Source organism: Triplophysa rosa, linkage group LG19, assembly GCF_024868665.1.
Source record: "Triplophysa rosa linkage group LG19, Trosa_1v2, whole genome shotgun sequence".
Taxonomy (NCBI): domain Eukaryota; kingdom Metazoa; phylum Chordata; class Actinopteri; order Cypriniformes; family Nemacheilidae; genus Triplophysa; species Triplophysa rosa.
Window position 1 is genome coordinate 17,962,945 of NC_079908.1, and position 18,356 is coordinate 17,981,300.

The window sequence follows — 18,356 nt, forward strand, 5'->3', positions numbered from 1 at the left end:
ATGCTATATATTAAAAAAAAGTTATTTACCTGTAAACAGACTTATGATATATAAAAGTATATAGAAAATAATTTCTCCTTACTGTCAATTGCTATTTGGTAAGCACAGTCCAACAAAAAATAAGAGAATTTATCAAATATTTTTAGCGACATATTAAGTAACATAACGCAAAACATGTAAAGCATAGACACAATAGATACAAAATACACCAAATACTTCGTTGTGTCAAAAGTCTCAGCCAATAGTATTGGTCCTCGTTTGTGACGTCATCCACGCGCGCCGCCAATTCACCGGCTTCACTCGTAACTGCTTCTAATCAGGGAAATATGTCTACTATTTAAAAAATTTGATGAATAAATCATCTTATCGGCAGCATAGTAAGCTAGTGTTTTTAGAGGCAGAGTCATACTAGGTTAGGGTTGTATTTTTCGTGTTGTGGTCCACGTGGGCTGCTTTTGTCCATTACACTGCGCGCTAAAGCGACGCAGATTTGTTTTGTGTTCTAGTTATTATCAGTGGTTTATTTCCAAATACAGCCGGTTGGTGTAGGTCTGCGAAATCTCTGAACCAGAATGAAGTGTCACTACGAGGTGTTGGGTGTTGAACGAGACGCGACGGACGACGATCTCAAAAAGGCCTATCGAAAATTAGCCTTGAAATGGCACCCAGGTATCTGAATTAAGTTGATCTGTAACGTTATTCATATTTGGCACTTGCGTGTCTCTCTTTAATATTTCAGGCCCTTTCGAAATGTGCCAAAATGATCTCTCAAGTGATATGTATGTACAGTGATAAGGTAGAAATGATGTAAGGTTGAGTGTCATCTGATTCCAGACAAGAACATTGACAACGTAGAAGAGGCAGCAGAGCTGTTTAAACTGATTCAGGCTGCGTATGATGTTCTGAGTGATCCTCAAGAAAGAGCCTGGTATGTCTTCTAACACATTGCTTAAACACAACAGTTATTGTTAGAAACAGTTGTTATTCTTTAAAATGAGTTATCATTTATTTAAACGTATTTATAGCCATTGATCAGCTGTTATCATTTTTGTGGTACGCTTGGAAAAAATACTTGCCCGACACACAAAATCGTTCTTGTGCTTTGCACCTTTATCTATAACATGTGTGACAGTGATTAGTTCAGTTGTATGTCTTGTATTGTATTTAAGTGGCTATTGCTAAGATATATTGACTTGAATGTGGTTATGTTTGTTTATAAGGTATGATAACCACAGAGAGGCACTGCTGAAAGGTGGGGTCGGTGGAGACTACCGGGATGAAAGTATTGATCTTTTGCAGTACTTCACTGTCACCTGTTATTCTGGTTACGGAGATGATGAGCAGGTGAATATTTACATTTTGTACATTCTCATTTTTTCTTTAGATGGCCAAAAACCTAAAGTTCCATTAAAACAGAGTGTGTTGTTGCATTTTATCTGAGTTTTTAAATGGAGTTTCCCAAGTCTGTGGCTGAGGTCTGTTTTTTAAAGATTCTTTTTGTTCAACATTTTGTGAAATATCTTGCATTTTTAGCTTTTTACGGAAGGTACTGTCATAGCTCTTTTGTTATGTACATCTTTCATGAAGAAAAAAATGATTAAATACAATAACCTGAAAGGTGTAACCTGACTTGACAAAGTTGATGGCATGATGCGCCACTAGGGGACAGCAGACGTTCATGTTAACATGTGTTCTTTTAATATGATTGCTTTATAACTGTTGTTTAAGCAAATGGACATCTTATATTTTAAAAGTACAACACTTTTCTTTCCTTGACTTTCCTCTCTTTTTGTTTTTCCTTTGTAGGGCTTTTACACTGTGTACAGAAACCTTTTTGAATCTATAGCAAAGGAAGAGATTGAGCACAGTAAAGATGTGGAAGATGAGGAAGATGATTTTCCGTCCTTTGGAGATTCACAGAGCGACTACGACACTGTATGTACTGTACTCGCACTTATTCGTCACAAGATTTTATTCTGTCACCAGATATTTAACCTAAGTTACAACACTGATCATTGATTCATAGAATTTGCAGGCCTATCATTTACTGAGATCCTGTTTGAGACATTTATCCACTTGGAATTAGTTTGCTGGTCACATAGAGAAACCATGTAAGAGATGAAAGTTGTCGTCGTCATGACAGATTGTAGAGTTGGAGGAAGGAGATTGTGGTTTGCACAAGTTGAAAGACAGTTGGTTTTCTTTTAAGAGATTGGAGAATGAAGTAAAGGATCTTGGGTTCATTTTATGTATGAAGTATGTACTAGGTCATTGGTTCACCCGAAGGGCATGGAAAAAAACCAGAGGAGTGTTTGTTGTTTGTTAGACAGCAGTTTGTACAGTAAAAATGGAGGATATGAGTTTCAAGAGGTTGGAGTACTCTGTTTACCTGAAATCAACATTTCTCATGGGGTCACAGGCGTTTTAGACCTTACATCCAAATGGAACACAAGAGCTTCCCTATCCATAAATAAATACTTTTATGAACAAGCTAGTGTTTTGTTGTTGTTGTTTTTAAGCATCTTTTCAGGTAAGGTAAAAAACATGTGCTTTTGGTTTTAGCGAACAAGCGTCTAGCCTGAGATTCATCCCACTTCAGATAGAGTTTTTAGACGATAAGTAGGCAGGTGAACCTCCTAAATCTTGTTGGCAGAAGGATAAAAATGGACATTTGGAAATTGTCAGAAACATCATTTAAAATGAGGAATTTTTTTAATTCTATTATTGAACTCTCTATGACTGACCATATCAATCTGGAAGACAGACATGAACACACAGCTCTGTATGAAAACACCTGGCAGTGCCTCAAAACCAACATCTTGGCATCATGGTATCATCTTTTGTGCTAACAAGCCTCAGCATCTTCAGAAAATACGCAAATTCTGCGCGTTCTATTTAATCGTATATGTTCTTATTCTCTTAGGCGGTCCACTTGTTTTACGGCTTTTGGCAGAGTTTCTGCACGCGCAAAAACTTTGCATGGAAAGAAGAATACGACACACGGCAGGCGTCTAACCGTTGGGAGAAGAGAGCTATGGAGAAAGAGAACAAGAAAACCCGGGACAAGGCCAGAAAGGAACACAGCGAACTTGTACGCCAACTAGTGGCCTTCGTCCGCAAGCGCGACAAGCGAGTTCAGGCCCATAAGAAACTTGTGGAAGAGCAAAACTCTGAGAAGGCCAAGAAAGTAGAAGAACTGAGGAGAAAACAGAAGCTCAGTCAGGCTAAGTGAGTCGAAAGATCGTCCTGCTTCTCATTCATTTACTCATTCATTGTTTAGTTTGTTTATTTATGTATGCATTTATTAAGTTTTACTTCTAAAATCTATCTTGAAAATGTTTTTTGAAGAGTTTTTGTATTTTTTTATTAATTTATGCTTCTTCACAAACCCAAACCTAGCAACATTTTAAATCGTGAATAACACTTCAAATATCCTTAAATAAACTCATTTTTTAATATATTTGCATAGGCATTTAAAGGTGCTATGTGTAATATTTAGGAGGATGAGGATCTATTGACAGAAATGCAATATAATATACATAACTATGTCTTCAGAGGTGTATAAAGACTTTACATAATGAAGCGTTATGTTCTTCTTACTTTAGAATGAGCTATTTCTATCTACATACACCTCGGGTCCCCTTACATGGAATTCACCATGTTGTTTCTACAGTAGCCCTAAACGGACAAACTGCTCTACAGAGTGTGTTTCGTAAATACGTTGTCTCCTTCGGCAAAGAAGCAAAAGTGTGACGACATCGCCACCGTAGTGAAAGGGAGGGGGACGGGTGGGGTGAGCTGTTGGTTGCAATTCACAACCTCACCGCTAGATGCCGCAAAAAAACTCCACATTGCTCCTTTAAGTTATGAAAACTGTCATTAACAATATTTTTTAAACTAATACGTTTAAAAACAATCAGTCAGGAAGTGAAACAATATTACATTTGTGAGGATAATTTAGCAGTTTTTATACTTTAGCACCAGTAAGGCTTCGTTCCCACCACAACCAACAATTTTGTTGTGCAACAAGTTTTTTTGAGTGTATTTCAAAGAATATTGAAATGTTAAAATTAACATTCAAATAATATAATTCCCCATCATTAAATAAACGCGTGTGTGTTTGTATTGAGGTTGGCAGAAGAATATAAGGAGCAGAGCTGGGCTGCCATGTCTGAGCTTGAGAAGGAACTGCAGCAGATGGAAGCTCAGTATGATCAACAGTTTGGAGATGTGTCAGAGAGCGAAGAAGAGGAGGACGAGGAGGCAGGTGAAGATGGGCTGGAGGGGCCAGATACAGAGAAAGGAGGTGAGTTCTGATGTCAAGCACACATACAAACACATGTATGAGTGGATTCTGGGTAGAGGAGGTTAGATGTTCAGGGTTTCCCACCCTTCTGAATTATGTTGCATTAATAAGGAGTTATCACAATTTAAGACTGTTTAGTTGCGCTATCTTACAGTCAGTATATAGTAAATGTAAGTTAAGGTGTCGCCAGTGTAACCGGTTAAAACTGGAAGTGGTGATGAGGTCTTAAAATAATTTTTCTTTTCTATAAAAGTAAAGTTTCCATATAAGATCTGTAGATAGATGTTATTAGTGAGATGTGAACAGCACTCAGATCTAACCTCTGCTTGGCTTTTGTCTGATGCTGCCGTAGAGATGGACGATTACTATGACGACCTGTATTGCCCTGCCTGTGACAAATCCTTCAAATCTGATAAAGCGTGAGTCATCATCTATACACGTGCTGTAAACATCTCCATGATGCTTTACAGGAAAAAATATATCTGAGCTCATTGACCTTTATTATAACGGCAATTCCACCAAAGTCAACAAACATTGACTAAGTCATAAAACTTTTATATTGGTATTATGGGATGTTTAATGAAGCTGATTCTTCATTAAATGTGAATGACTTCACTGTTTTTACTCTCATTTCAGCATGAAGAACCATGAGAAGTCCAAAAAGCACAGAGAGATGGTGGCATTGCTACGGCAACAGCTGGAGGAGGATGATAAATCACTGGGTCAGAACTCAGCAGACAGAGACGAAGACGAGGAGGAGGACGATGAGGAAGATGAAGTTGATGACACGCCGAGACAAAAGTAAAACATGCGTATTTTATTTTTTTTGTTTCACAATTGTGAGCCCAGCAGTGCATTGTTTTGTCTTACTTCTTGTGAACCTGACTCATTCAAGTACTTATGAACTACAAAAATATTGGCACTGCATTTGCATTCTTAATAAGAGCATAATTTGCATAAATGATTACTTCCTAATATGTGCACGCCTGATATTTAAATGTTTACCGAGAACAAAAATCTCACTGCAAAAAAAGTAGGACAGCCACGTAATAGTGTCATTATTTTGTTAATTCAGTATTTTATACTATTATAGGTATTTAAAATAGTCAAACCTTATTATCATAATTTTCTTATTGCCTTCACATAAAATATAAACAAGTCCTAGAACATTTGAGTTCATTACTTGTCTCTTTAAAAAATGCATTGGCATTTTATGTGGATGTTCCTATTCAAATTAGTCTATTTTATTGCAGATTGTCTAAAAGGCAAAAGAGGAAAAAGCGGCAACAAAGAACAGTAAATGTAAGTGCACTTTGAATGTAACCCTAGAGTTAGTTAAAATCGTTTTGTTTTTATTAAACTATCATACATTTTTCTTTATGTGGTTTTACAGAATCTCCCCGAAGAGTCAGAGAGTCAAAGTCCAATCCCACAGTCCACTGAGGAGCATCCACCACCCGAGTCAGATTCAGGCAACAACAAGGACGCCCCTGTTCCCTCTGAGCACCCAGATGAGAATCCAAAACCAGAGGGAGGTGAACCCACAACTCAAAAAAGGTGTCTCTCACATGCCTGTTTTAGAATTGTCCAGTTTTAGTATGCACGTAAAATACAACTAAACTCACACATTGGGTTTATTTTACAGCTCTGCGAAGACAAAAGCAAAGAAAGGCGGGAAAGACTCGAACAACAAACCTCACTGGGTTGCTGAAGTTACGCAAGAGGTGTGTACTTGTGTGAGCGTGTGTACAGAGGCAAACGGCCGGCGTGTACAGCTGCAGGGTTTTATTATCTGACAGTCATCTAGAACTACATGTTGACGAAAATGTAATTTTAGATAACAACTGTGTGTTTGTACCTCACCTTGAAGTCTCGATGGGTTGACGTGTTCAAAGGGTGTTGATTTACTTTACCTGTACTGCTGTTCAGTCGTGCTGAACCAAACGGTTTTACAGCTCCAGACCAAGTAAAAATATATACAGCGACAAAAACTGAGCTGAGTGAGACGGAATTGCTTTCATAATATGAAGAATGATTGCTTTCATATTTTCAGACATTTAAAAACTCTGAAAAGTTTGCGTTGTGTTCACATTTCATTATGTCATCTGTGAACTTGATTTGTGAGTCCGTCGGATTGAAATTTAATCGACACTGGAGGTGAAGATGAAAAACTCCCGTCATTCCATGTTTCTTTACAATGTTATCAAGCTACGCCTCTGTTGTTTTAAATATGCGACCTCTAGTGGCGAACATTACATGCTGCACCTTTAAATGTTCTGCAATTATTGAGTAGTACATTGTAAAATCTAAAACAATGGTTTAATGACATCTCTAACAGTTCACTCAAAAATGAAAGTTCTGTCTTCATTTACTCACCCTCAAGTTTTTCCAAATCTGTGTAAATGTCTTTGTTCTGATGAACACAGAGAAAGATATTTGGAGGAATGCTTGTAACCAAACAGTTCTTGGCCTTCATTGACTACTATATTAGGAAAAATTGCTTTGTTCTGTTGAACACAAAAGAAGATATTTTGAAGAATGTAGCAAAGCAAACCGTTCTGGGGCACTTTTGAATACCATTTAATTGTTTTTCTATTATGGTAGTCAGTGATAGTTTGGTTACTAGCATTCTTTTCCAAATATCTTTCTCTGTGTTCATCAAAACAAAGAAATTTATACACAACTCGAAGGGTGCGTGAATGATGACAGAATTTTTGGGTTAACAGTTTTGTAGATAAGCCTATTAACGTCTTGTATTCATTTTCTTTACACATTGTAGAAGGAAGTCAATCTACGCTGTGTCACCTGTCAGTATGAATTCCCAACCAGAAACAAACTTTTCGATCACCTGAAGACCACGGGTCACTCCACTGCGCTCTCCTCCAGCAACGCTGCCCAAACAAGCAGGAAAAAGAAGGAAACAAGGAAGAACAGATGATCGGGAGAAAAACTGGACTGAAGCTCCTCCAGACTACATTTTCTTCCATGAAAACCTCTGCTGAACATTGATGTAGAGAGGTGTTTCTGTCCCTACAGGAATGAATTTGTGCCCTGTGGGCTAAACTGTTGTAATGCACCGTTTGCCCAAAGATTTCTTCATAACAGCCATATATTCATTCAGATTGTAACTACGGCATTCGGAGGTTAGCTGGTACTTCTGAGCCATCGTCTGTATGTAAATTAGATTTGGACAGACTTACCCCTTGTTTTTAGAGGATTAAGAATGATTTTCTTGCTGCTGAAGTTGGCGTGTTTTATTCCACATGTTTGTGTCATTTCATAGTCAACATTCTAGATTGGACATAACCTGCAAAAAACGGCGTGAGAAATGAAATTGCACAGTATGTGCTCAACATATTTTTAAGTTTTGGAAAATGGCCTCGTTCACTTGGAGTGAACCGCATAACACGTTTATTATTATTTTAGGACCATCAGATCAATGATCGTGAAATGGGTAAAAGCTAAACATTCAAATATATGTTTTCACTGTACAAAATGTGTACTGGGTCAGGTGAACTATGAAAAAGCTTTGTGTTATGCAAAACATTACCAAGGGCTTTCCAGGAAAGGATTGCATAAAAAATAAAATGACAGATGTTTATTTAATTGACAGTTTCTCTCTTTGCACGACAAATATCCTTGATGTATTATCTTACATCATGTTTTAGGGACCAACGGATTTAATGCAAAACTGACCTTGCCTTAAAGGGACAGGTCACCCAAATATGAAAATTCTGTCATGAATTATTGAGATGTCTGGGGCACTATTGACTACCACAGTAGAAAGAATTATTCAAAAAAATAAATTGTTCTGTTGAACGCAAAAGAAAATATTTAGAATAATCTAAGAAAACAAATAGTTCTAGGGCACCTCTGACAACATTTTAATGGTGGTCAACGGTGCCCCAGAAATCTCGGTTGCTAACATTCTTCCAAATATCTGTGTTCAACAGAACAAAAAAATGTATACAGGTTTGGAACAACTTTAGGTTGAGTTTTATGACAGAATTTTCGTTTTTGGGTGAACTGTTCCTTTAATCTGAAGGGTTATGAATATCGGTTAAATTGGGGGTGTGCTAGAATTTCAACCTCATCAAACTTTACCAACAGGTTCTGTGTATTTGGCACAGTGGTGTTTAAAGTGCAGTACATACTGTATAAGGAAAGGGTATACAAAAGTAAAACATTTTTCAGAAAACCAGCAGTTAAAATCTACCAATTCTAGCTTTTATTTACAATTGTGAGGAAACATTTACACTTTTTAATAATTTTGCTCTCTGAAGCCATTAGAAAAACAGTATAAATATTGTTTCCTAGTCTGTTGGTAAATTATAGATTTACTAAATGATATTTAACTTATGTTACATTATATTTTATACATTATTATTTTGGGCATCTGTTAAGTTCAGTTCTGTCAGCGTAAATGCAATGATTTGCAAAAGGTGCACATTAAGGGGATAGCTCACCCATTTTCATCATTTATTCACCCTCATGTTATTCCAAACCCATGTGACTATTTCTTCTGCATGCAGAACACCAAAAAATATTTTGAAGAACCAAACAACACTAACCACCATTGACTTCCATTATATGGACACAAAACACTGAGACATTTCTCATAATATCTTCTTTTGTGTTCCACAAAGGTTTTGAGCTACATGAGGGTAAATAAACAAGACAGAATTTTCTTTTGTGGGTGAACTGTCCCTTTACGCCAAAGGTGGTTATATCAGTTATATCAACACCTGTTACAACATCATCTGTTAACTGTTAGAAGATTTGACGATAGTATTAAACAATACACCCTTAAAAACTGAAAACACAAGACTGTTCCCCACAGGTAAGTTAATCTTTTGGTGGTTTTCAGATCAACCGTACAGACCTGTTGGTAATAAAATGTGTACTGAAGGTTCTGCCTGTCCTATTTTCTTTCCATGTAGTTGAGCACGGCCTGGTTGAAGACAGCGAGGAAGAAGTCTGCGTCATCTTTAGTTATACACATGGGTGGCTTGATTCTAAACGTCTGTAGAGGAGCAAGGTGAAAAAAGTAGGAGATGAACAGTAATAAGATGCAATGCTTTACATAGGAAAACAAAGGGGGGAAATAACACCGTAGGGGTTTGTAATGTCATTAAGGCGAATACATAATGACAGAATTTAAGTTTTATTTGCAACCGACTGAAATCACTTAGGACAGCAACAGCATGCGAGCAGAATGTTAAATGAAGTGGAAATGCAATGTTTCCTTATAATTTAGACAAGCAGGATTCCTGAGTCTCGGGAGCGATCATGCCTCCACATGACTAAAGGGGATCTCCAGAATACCTTTCAAATGACGCCACACACGGCCCATCATGTTCCACCTCCACAGAAACTGATCTGCGGTTGGGTTTACAGATGGTTCCCACTTACCTGTCCGTAAAGCCCGCCTTTTCCGATCAGCACGCCCATGTCTTTAATGTCCTCAAAAATCTGATTCATGTTTTGTGAAGGTAAGGGGTCTCTGCTGGCCTGGATATGAGTGAAAGTCGGATGGCAATCATTTCCAGCAATGCTGTTCAATCAGGTTTTCAAAAAATGAGTTACAAGGATTTTGTCAAAGTGTGAAGCGTTAGTTAATCCGTAAATGAAAATGTTGTCATAGTTTACTCATTCGGTTGTGTTGAGCACAAGAGGAGATTGAAAATATTGTGCACTGCTGTTTTATCAGACTTTTCATTTTTGAGTGAACTATCCCTTTAAGAATGTATGCTTTTGACAATGACATCTGTGAAATCTGCTAAAACGCCACTGGAGTGTAAATTCGGTTTGTCTTTCTAAACACACTCAGATTCCAGTAAAAAAGCCATGAGTGAGGGACAGCGGGTGTTTTCATCTCATTTCTGAGAATGTTTGAACCTGTTGTCTCACTGCTCTCTGGTCTAGTTAATGGCTAACAAGTTTTCTGCATCATTCCCTATGAGAGAAAGTGGCATTTACTCTCACACACACGCACACACACGCACGCACGCACGCACGCACGCACACACACACACACACACACACACACCAGAATCATTAACTATTCCATTTGAGGCTAAAGTATCTCCTCATGTCTCTCATACCGCAATGTCATGAAACCATGCTGCTCTGCAAACACACTTTAATTAAAGGGATAGTTCACCCAAAAATAAAAATTCTGTCATCATTTGCACACCCCCAGGTTGTTTCAAACCTATATACATGTATTTGTTCTGTTAAACACAGAGAAAGATATTTGTAAGAATGTTAGCAGTTTTCAGTTCTGTGACATCATCCACTACCATAGTAGGAAAAAAATATTGTATATTTTGCTGTTCGGTTGAACACAAAGTGAGATATTTTGGAGAATTTAGGAACACAAACAGTTCTTGGGCACCTTTGACTACTATTTAATTTTTCCTACTATGGCAGTCAATGATGTCACAGAATTGAACATTCTTCCAAATATCTTTCTCTGTGTTCATCAGAACAAAATTTATACAGGTATGAAATGACGTGAGGGTGAGCAAATGACGACAAAATTTCAGTTCGAGCAAAAGGCACAGAAAGTGTGTAACAATTATTAGAATGGAGGGAGTATTTCCCAACATTTTTTCATTTAATACAATGGAAAAATGCCTTGTTCTAAACCTGTATACATTTCTTTGTTTGGTTGAACACAAAGAAAGATATTTGGAAAAATGTTAGCAACTGACAATTTTGAGGCACTATTGACTACCATAGTAGGAATAATAGAATAATACATTGTACATTTATTACAACACACTGAACAATACATAAGGAATTACTGCTTTTCATATATTGAAAAATACAAGCATTTGGTTCCAGTACATTGAAATGTATTGTTTAAAATACTGCATCATATTTTCCAGTATATTCCCATATTTTTGTTTTGTAAGGGATGACATCTGTTTATTGACCATCTGTTCATTATTTCGACCATTCCATTTTTGTGGTATAGATATTACACTTCATCTTTAAAGATCGAATTCTTCCTTTTCACTGGTTTCCTTATCTATCTTTTTATCTGTCTGTCTTTATTCAGAGTTCTTTCTAAAAGATAAGCTCTGGTTAATAGCTTGAGTTCAAAACACTCGTATTGAAAAGGGTCTTTGGGAGGCTATTTGCAGGATTAACATCATAACACATTAACACAGGAGTGGAACATGCACGGCCAGATGTCTTTGTGTATTCAAGACATTAGTTCAGGTGGATCGAAATGCTGCTTTTGAGTTACAAGATCTTTCTACTTACACTGTTATGTTGCTTTGGAGATTCTTAAGGATTTTGGTAAGTTTACTTAACGACTAAAAGTGTATAGGCCAGTTGAACTGTTTAAACTAAGATAACATCAAATAATTAGTTTGTATTTTTACAAATCATTAACCGAAAAACAAAGCAATATTTAAGTTAACTTCCGGTGTGTGTTTGTTTATCGATCTGGCTAGTGGCTAATAATATAAATATTTATATTTGAATCGATTTATATTTATAATTTATATCAATATTTTAGTGTATAATAACTGTATCAAATAAACAATTAGTTGAATTTAATTTTTTTGTCATATATCAGTGTCTCATTGGTTTGGGACTATACTGTTAAGCTATAGTATTAATTAAGGTATTGATTACCTTGTCTTTGACCATCTCCACCCCGATCTGAAGACCTTTTCCTCGTACGTCACCGATAATCTCATACTTATTCCGAAGTTTGGCCAGTTCCATCATCAGGTAGGTGCCGACATTAGCACTGTTCTCTTGCGTCCTCTCCTCTTTTATCGTCTGACAGAAACATGATGACAATGAACCCTTTCATGCTAGAGTGCCACTATGTAGCAGCTGTACAGTTATGGTATTTGTTTATTGTCAAGTATAACTCTGCATTGAATATGCATAATCCTATTAAAAAGAAAATGCTCTTGTTTAGATGTAAAAAAAACATTCATGTGTTTTATTTATTCGTGATTTAATAATTCAGAAGGTTCGGAAGCTCATGACCAAAATATCTGAATAAATTGATCTCTACTTACATCAAGCACTGATGATCCAATTGCACAAGCCAATGGATTACCTCCAAATGTGTTGAAATGAACTCCTTTTGCAAACGAACTCGCAATCTCTGCAAACAAGGAAACCTTTGGTATGTAGAACGTAATGATTTTTTTTCAGTGGCATAATGATGATATATTCTCTATTAAAATGATGCTATCCGGTGGCTGCAAACTCACCACTGTGTTCTCACAGTACTGGTAATTCTACTTCCTGTTTGACCAGACACAGTGTGTGTACTTCATTTAATAGTAATGAAAATACTATAAAAAAGATTTGTGTCACACAATTTCACCTGAATGTGATGGAAACTAGCCTTACCTGCTGTGGTGACCAGAGCACCCATAGGGAAGCCGTTGCCAATGCCCTTTGCCATGGTAACCATGTCTGGAATAACATTATGCCCCTGAAAACCCCAAAAGTGACTTCCTGTGCGTCCAAAGCCAGTCTGTACCTGAAAGAACCACAAGAATGGCAGTATTAAACCAAAATCAAGCAGCATACTTTATACTTACATGAGATCAAAAAAATTAAATAAAAATGTTTTGGGGATGATGATTGTTTAATTTTGTGTAAAATCTAAAATAAAAAGAAAATAATACTCAATGATCTCTGTCTGAGACTTAAGACTGCACACTACTCTTTACATACTGTTTCTGTTGTATGTAGAATGCATACTATACAGTGCATGTGAAATGCTGGCAACAATGTAGCATACTACTGTTCCAAATGTTTATCTTTGCGTACTGCATTTAAAAATAAATAGTATGCAGTACACAGTGTGCGATATAATATATTATTAGTATTTCATCCTGAACAAGGTTAGGGCCGTTTCTCAATTCCAAGAACGCAAAGAACGGACTTGTGTTCTTGTGGAGACCGGTCTTCCGAGGCAAGTTTGGAACAACGAACCGCTGCATTGACTTCTGGGACTTCAAGCGGATTCCGTAGGCGCGCAAGGCTTCATCCGATGCATCCTTGATATCGAGAACACATCCGGGTACTTTCATGCGTTCTCTGTTCTTGTGTTCTTGAGTATTGGAACCGGACTTTGACGGTTATTGATGACATAGAGCGAGAAGACACAAGACCGCTGAAGAACGCATATTGAGAAACGGCCCAGGAGTCACGTCTGGTTCCTTTATCTCTTAATTAACAGCTAATCGATCGTCTAACCAACAGTCTGACAGTTGAATGGGATTTGCAACCGCATTCTTCAGACCTCATCTGCGATACAGATTCCACCTCTCTCCCGAACAAGCTGGTAGGTCTCCTTCAGGTAGTTCTTAGGGTACTGAATAGCCCCGCCGACACCCTGCGGACAGATATTGAAGATAATAACAGTATGAGTTATGACACGCAGTTGCACGTGAGGTTTGTGTTCATTGCTACAGTACTGTGGTTCAGTATTTGTCGTTTTAATTCACTTTCTGCCAGATACAGAATGAATGAATATGACAATAATCCTATGCAAGTTATTTTCTTTGAGGTATTTATTGTTCTCTAAGTGGCTATGACCAGAAAATGCAGGTAGGTGCTTTGTCATCATGTGTTTCTATGGCAACTGAAATGCCCCATCATGGTAAACTGCGAAGGTGTGGTTTCCGCTGTTGCAAAAGGTTGACACATAGTCATATTCCAGTATCTTCACTTACAGCACGCTCAGTTCAGTTCTGTATATCAGCAGGTTTTTTATACCGTTTACATTCACAGAATTCAGTTTTGTGTTTTGTTACGTAAATACTGTAGACCAAGTATAGGATATAATGTCAAACCTGGATGGGTTCGCCAAAGAAAGCAGCGATACGGCGGGGAACCGTTGTGTCAAACACTTCTTTAAGCTGGTCTATATATTTATCATTGGCTTGACAATGACCTAAGAACAGACAGAAACTCATCTAAGTACAACACATTTTGTATATTTTCTAAAGATGTGAGTGTTTGTCCATGCACAGCTTGCAGTCACAATGCTAGGGTGTCATGGGTAGTTTTTTAGCATGCTAGTATTTTTTTACCTGATAAGAAAAAAAAGTAAAGTGTGTGTGTAGCCTACCTGGGGAGCAGCTGCATTCCCGGATGGTTTGAACTGGGGAGTCTCTACACTGGCTTCCTCCCCAAAGGCCTCTGAACACATCTGGACACATGGTCTAAAACAACAAAACAACTCTATTCACATAATCCTGATGGAGAAGATATCATTTTATAACATTTCAAACCTGTATGACTTTCATTCTTCTGCAGAAAACAAAAGAAGATATTTTGAAGAATGTTGGTAACCAAACAACATTGCCCCCAATTGACTTCCATTGTATGGACACAAAACCACAGAGACATTTCTCAAAATATCTTCTTTTGTGTTCCAAAGATGAAAAAAAGAGTCATACACAGGTTTTGAATGACATAGGGTGAATAAATGAAGTCATTTTTATTTTTGGGTGATCTAACCTTAAAAACTGTCTTCGTTGGGGAAAATAATTCTGTTACTTGCATTAAACAACAATACCACCAAAACTTCATGTTTCCTCTCATAATGTGGTTAATATAACATTAAAGAGCAGGTAGTTGACAGAATGACTGAGTTGTGTCAGACATACATTATGGCAGCCCATTGAGGAGGGGACGGGGTATTTGTAAACTGCGTTGGATGTGAGACCTGTTGCTTGAGGGCTGCCGCCATGATATGAGCCCCTGCGCACACAAACAAAGCAGTTTGACATTCAAAAAAAATATAAATTGTCCGTTAAATGAAACATTTTAATGTAATTTTCCTTAATACATCACTGTTTTAAATGTGTTCTGTCTAGGTTTTTTTGTTTACCATGAATAAAAAAAGGAAGTGCTGTGAAGGAGTCATTTCTGTGCACCAGGTCAATAAGGTCAATCACCTGAGTGTTATGATGTCAAAATTTCCCGTGTGTAGCCGGGCCATTAGCACTGCGAGGTCATTAGCCTCAGAACCACTGTTCATAAAATACACAACCTAAAACAGACAATCACACAGTGTCACATCTGCATTAACCCTCAGACCCTTAATGTGACTGACGTGGACAAAATAATCCACCTCGTGATCTTAATGACATTTTGAAGAAAAGTCATAACACTTCTTTTTATCCATTATTTATTTGTTTGTATTTTCTACCTTGTTTACCTCCAAAATTACTCATTTACTCCATTCATTTGAATGTAAAAAAACCTTTTTTTAATGTTATTTTCACTTCAAATTCACTTTTTAAATTTTTTTTTCCATAAAAATCATCATTCCACTAATTTAAACACCGTGACAAGTCCACAATAGCTACAGAACAGAACAGTGTACTACCATACTAAACGTCCATTTCTGCCATATGCAGTGTGAAATCTGTGCAAAGCAACTGAAATATACAATTTCTACTTGAACTGCCTAAAGATGCAAACGCAAAATGTAACAATAAAAATGTATATACATAATATACACTGTAAAACTTTGCTGTAATTTCGCAGCAGGTTTGCCAGTAACTTACTGTAGATTTAATGTACAATATTGTTTTAAGCATAAATTTACCTACTTTATATATTTTTCTTTCATAAAACAAGACTAAATATCTTGGGTCAACTTGTTATGTAAATGTATCGTAAATTGAAAAGTTTGAAATATTTTTGCAGAACACAAAAGAAAAATGCTTAGGAAGAATGTCATTTTTTACAGTGTTGCTGTGCTAATGCCAGTCTCTTCATGCTCATTTTGAATCTCAAAAGTGTTTTGATGAAAGTAATTGAAAACAGCACTAATTGGAAAGTATATTAAGTAGTAATTAAATCTACAGTAAGATTCTGGCAAACCTGCTGCAAAAACTACAGCATAGTTTTATAGCGGTATCTAGGTTTCACTGCTTCTTGTATACTTGTTGCATACTTTTATTTTAAAACGTAGTAGGCAGTGTTCAATGTGAACTCAGAAGTAAAAATGCTTTAGTATTTAATTTTGAACGCCACCAAAGTGTACGCTCCAAAGAAAAATGTAATTTCATTTTGAAAAGCTGGTGGTCAATTCTTCAAACACACATAACATCGCACCTTTAGTGGCTCCGGCAAAAGGGCCGTCAGTTTCTCTGCATACTCCTGCATTTGTGGGTAAATGTAGATGGCAGTCGTGTGCCATAGACGCCTCAGCTGTTTCTCTGCTGCTTCAGTCACTTTTCTGCCATTACATGCAAATTGTGATTAGATTTTAGTCATCTAAAAAGACTATACCAATAAGAGCTCAGGGCAAGAACACGATGGCATTAACATTAATTGAATTATATCTTAGTTGCTAATGTCAATAATTGTAATGCAAAACAAAAGGGAAGAAACCAAAAAGTCCTTACGGGTGACAGTGTCCCACACTCACGGTGACCACCCCTGCAAACAAGTCCAGATATCGTCTTCCATCCACATCCCAAAGCCACTGCATGTAACCCTGGTTTATGAAGACTGGCTTTTTGTAGTACGTAACTTGCATGGTCATCGGGTTGCAGTTGTGTTTTCTGATTCCTATTAAACATTCTTTAGACATGCCCTGTAGGAATGTAATGATAAAGTAATGACAATAAATAAAAATAACCACACACCGTTAACCTTAAATCATTAGTTATTACTTTATAGAAATCAATTCCTCACTAGTCTATGCTGAATCTGTAATTCATTACCACACACTTGTTACCTGGTATAGCTCAGGTTTAAAGTCACATGCGGGCATCTCGGGCAACTCAGGTGGGGGCTGTTTCACAGCTGATTTTTGACATAGCGCACCTGAGCAAAGATAAATTCTTAACATGCAGAAATACATACATGAGTCATTCACAATGCCGATTCTACTTTAAATGCTTGCCACTACTGCAATTAGAACGCAAATACATCTTTATATAGTAAACGACGTTCCGACTCTGTATTCTATAGTATTCACAAGGAACCATGGTAACGTAAATGTTGCTGTCGAGGAATTCGCGTGATGCAGATCATTTATATGCAAACGTGTAGACGCATGCACGGAGGGAGACTCACCGCTTCCTTTGTGGAGTTTCACAAACACGTCCACTGCAGTCCACGAGTGGGTTTTCCCGAGCAAACACGGGCCATTCAGCCGAGACAATACTTTATGCATTACTGCTATTTTATTTTAACACTTGTCCCGTTGCAAATGTATATGCCTAAACGAAGTATAAAGGAGCCCAGATGTATCTCCCTGGAAGTTTGTGTTCGGGAGGGTGCGAACTGAGCCAATGATATGTGGGGGTAAAGTCTATCCTCAGGGCAGGCCTTACTGAAGACTATCGGGGTTGCCAGATTGGCCGGTTTTGAATGTAATTGTGCGGGTAAAATTCGGCTTGGACGGGTTGACAAGATTTGGGCTGGTTTGGAATCAGTTGGGCGGTTTATACTTTATAAGCTAATTGGTGAACATAACGCAAGTACTTGAAGGGATACTCCACCCCAAAATAAAAATTCTGTCATGAAATACCCTCTTGTTGTTCCAAACCTGTATTAATTTCTTTGTTCTGTTGAACACAAAGAAAGATATTTGGAAGAATGTTAGCAACTGACAGTGCCGGGGAACTGACTACCATAGCAGATAAAGTTAAAAAGCCATAGGTGCCCCAGAACTGTTTGCTTTGCTTTTTTGCAAAATATCTTCTTTTGTGTTCAACAGAAATCCCTACTCTGGTAGTTTGTCCAGGATTGTTTTTGTATTATATTGCAAATGGTTTATCTAGCGCATTGTTACGACCTTCTATGTTTATTTGCCTGTGGGAGAAGTTTGTTTGTGTCTCTGTCCAGGAAGAAACCTGATTGGCTCCTGACGACTGATCATTCCTTTGCCCTGATTGGTTCATGACGACACCTGTTGCCTATAAGAATCCAGTCTCCACTTTTCAAGAGCTGGCGTATAAAATAAATATGAAATGAAAAATCTATATCAGCTAAACATTGTGTATAAATAATTGTCCTAAAACAATTTGAG

General features: G+C 37.3%; 2 protein-coding genes across 2 annotated transcripts; one reads left to right on the forward strand and one right to left on the reverse strand.

Moving 5' to 3' along the window:
• The first annotated feature begins 259 nt into the window (after positions 1–259).
• Positions 260–7,888, forward strand: dnajc21 (DnaJ heat shock protein family (Hsp40) member C21). The gene is made up of 12 exons (XM_057360767.1): positions 260–669; positions 835–928; positions 1,221–1,344; positions 1,807–1,935; positions 2,924–3,228; positions 4,131–4,306; positions 4,659–4,725; positions 4,943–5,107; positions 5,560–5,608; positions 5,700–5,863; positions 5,952–6,030; positions 7,086–7,888. Exons 1-12 carry the CDS (start codon positions 573–575, stop codon positions 7,242–7,244), a joined length of 1,608 nt encoding a protein of 535 aa, XP_057216750.1. The 5' UTR covers positions 260–572; the 3' UTR covers positions 7,245–7,888.
• A 327-nt stretch (positions 7,889–8,215) lies between these two features.
• Positions 8,216–17,596, reverse strand: agxt2 (alanine--glyoxylate aminotransferase 2). The gene is made up of 14 exons (XM_057360768.1): positions 17,399–17,596; positions 17,058–17,146; positions 16,723–16,913; positions 16,430–16,553; positions 15,262–15,356; positions 14,971–15,064; positions 14,430–14,523; positions 14,152–14,252; positions 13,599–13,691; positions 12,698–12,830; positions 12,358–12,446; positions 11,960–12,109; positions 9,719–9,817; positions 8,216–9,329 (listed from the first exon to the last, which is right to left on the reverse strand). The coding sequence occupies exons 1-14, from the start codon at positions 17,496–17,498 to the stop codon at positions 9,228–9,230; spliced, it is 1,554 nt and encodes a 517-aa protein (XP_057216751.1). The 5' UTR covers positions 17,499–17,596; the 3' UTR covers positions 8,216–9,227.
• Positions 17,597–18,356: the final 760 nt, after the last annotated feature.

Bases quoted from the DNA above. Each gene is read 5' to 3' on its own strand.
- dnajc21 (XM_057360767.1), top strand. From the start codon at position 573: ATGAAGTGTCACTACGAGGTGTTGGGTGTTGAACGAGACGCGACGGAC. The intron at 1,345-1,806 runs GTGAATATTTAC...TTTCCTTTGTAG, and splicing joins GTTACGGAGATGATGAGCAG to GGCTTTTACACTGTGTACAG. The intron at 5,609-5,699 runs GTAAGTGCACTT...GTGGTTTTACAG, and splicing joins GGCAACAAAGAACAGTAAAT to AATCTCCCCGAAGAGTCAGA.
- agxt2 (XM_057360768.1), bottom strand. From the start codon at position 17,498: ATGCATAAAGTATTGTCTCGGCTGAATGGCCCGTGTTTGCTCGGGAAA. The intron at 15,357-16,429 runs GTGCGATGTTAT...TGTCTGTTTTAG, and splicing joins TTTTGCCGGAGCCACTAAAG to GTTGTGTATTTTATGAACAG. The intron at 12,447-12,697 runs GTAAGGCTAGTT...CCTTGTTTGCAG, and splicing joins TGCTCTGGTCACCACAGCAG to AGATTGCGAGTTCGTTTGCA.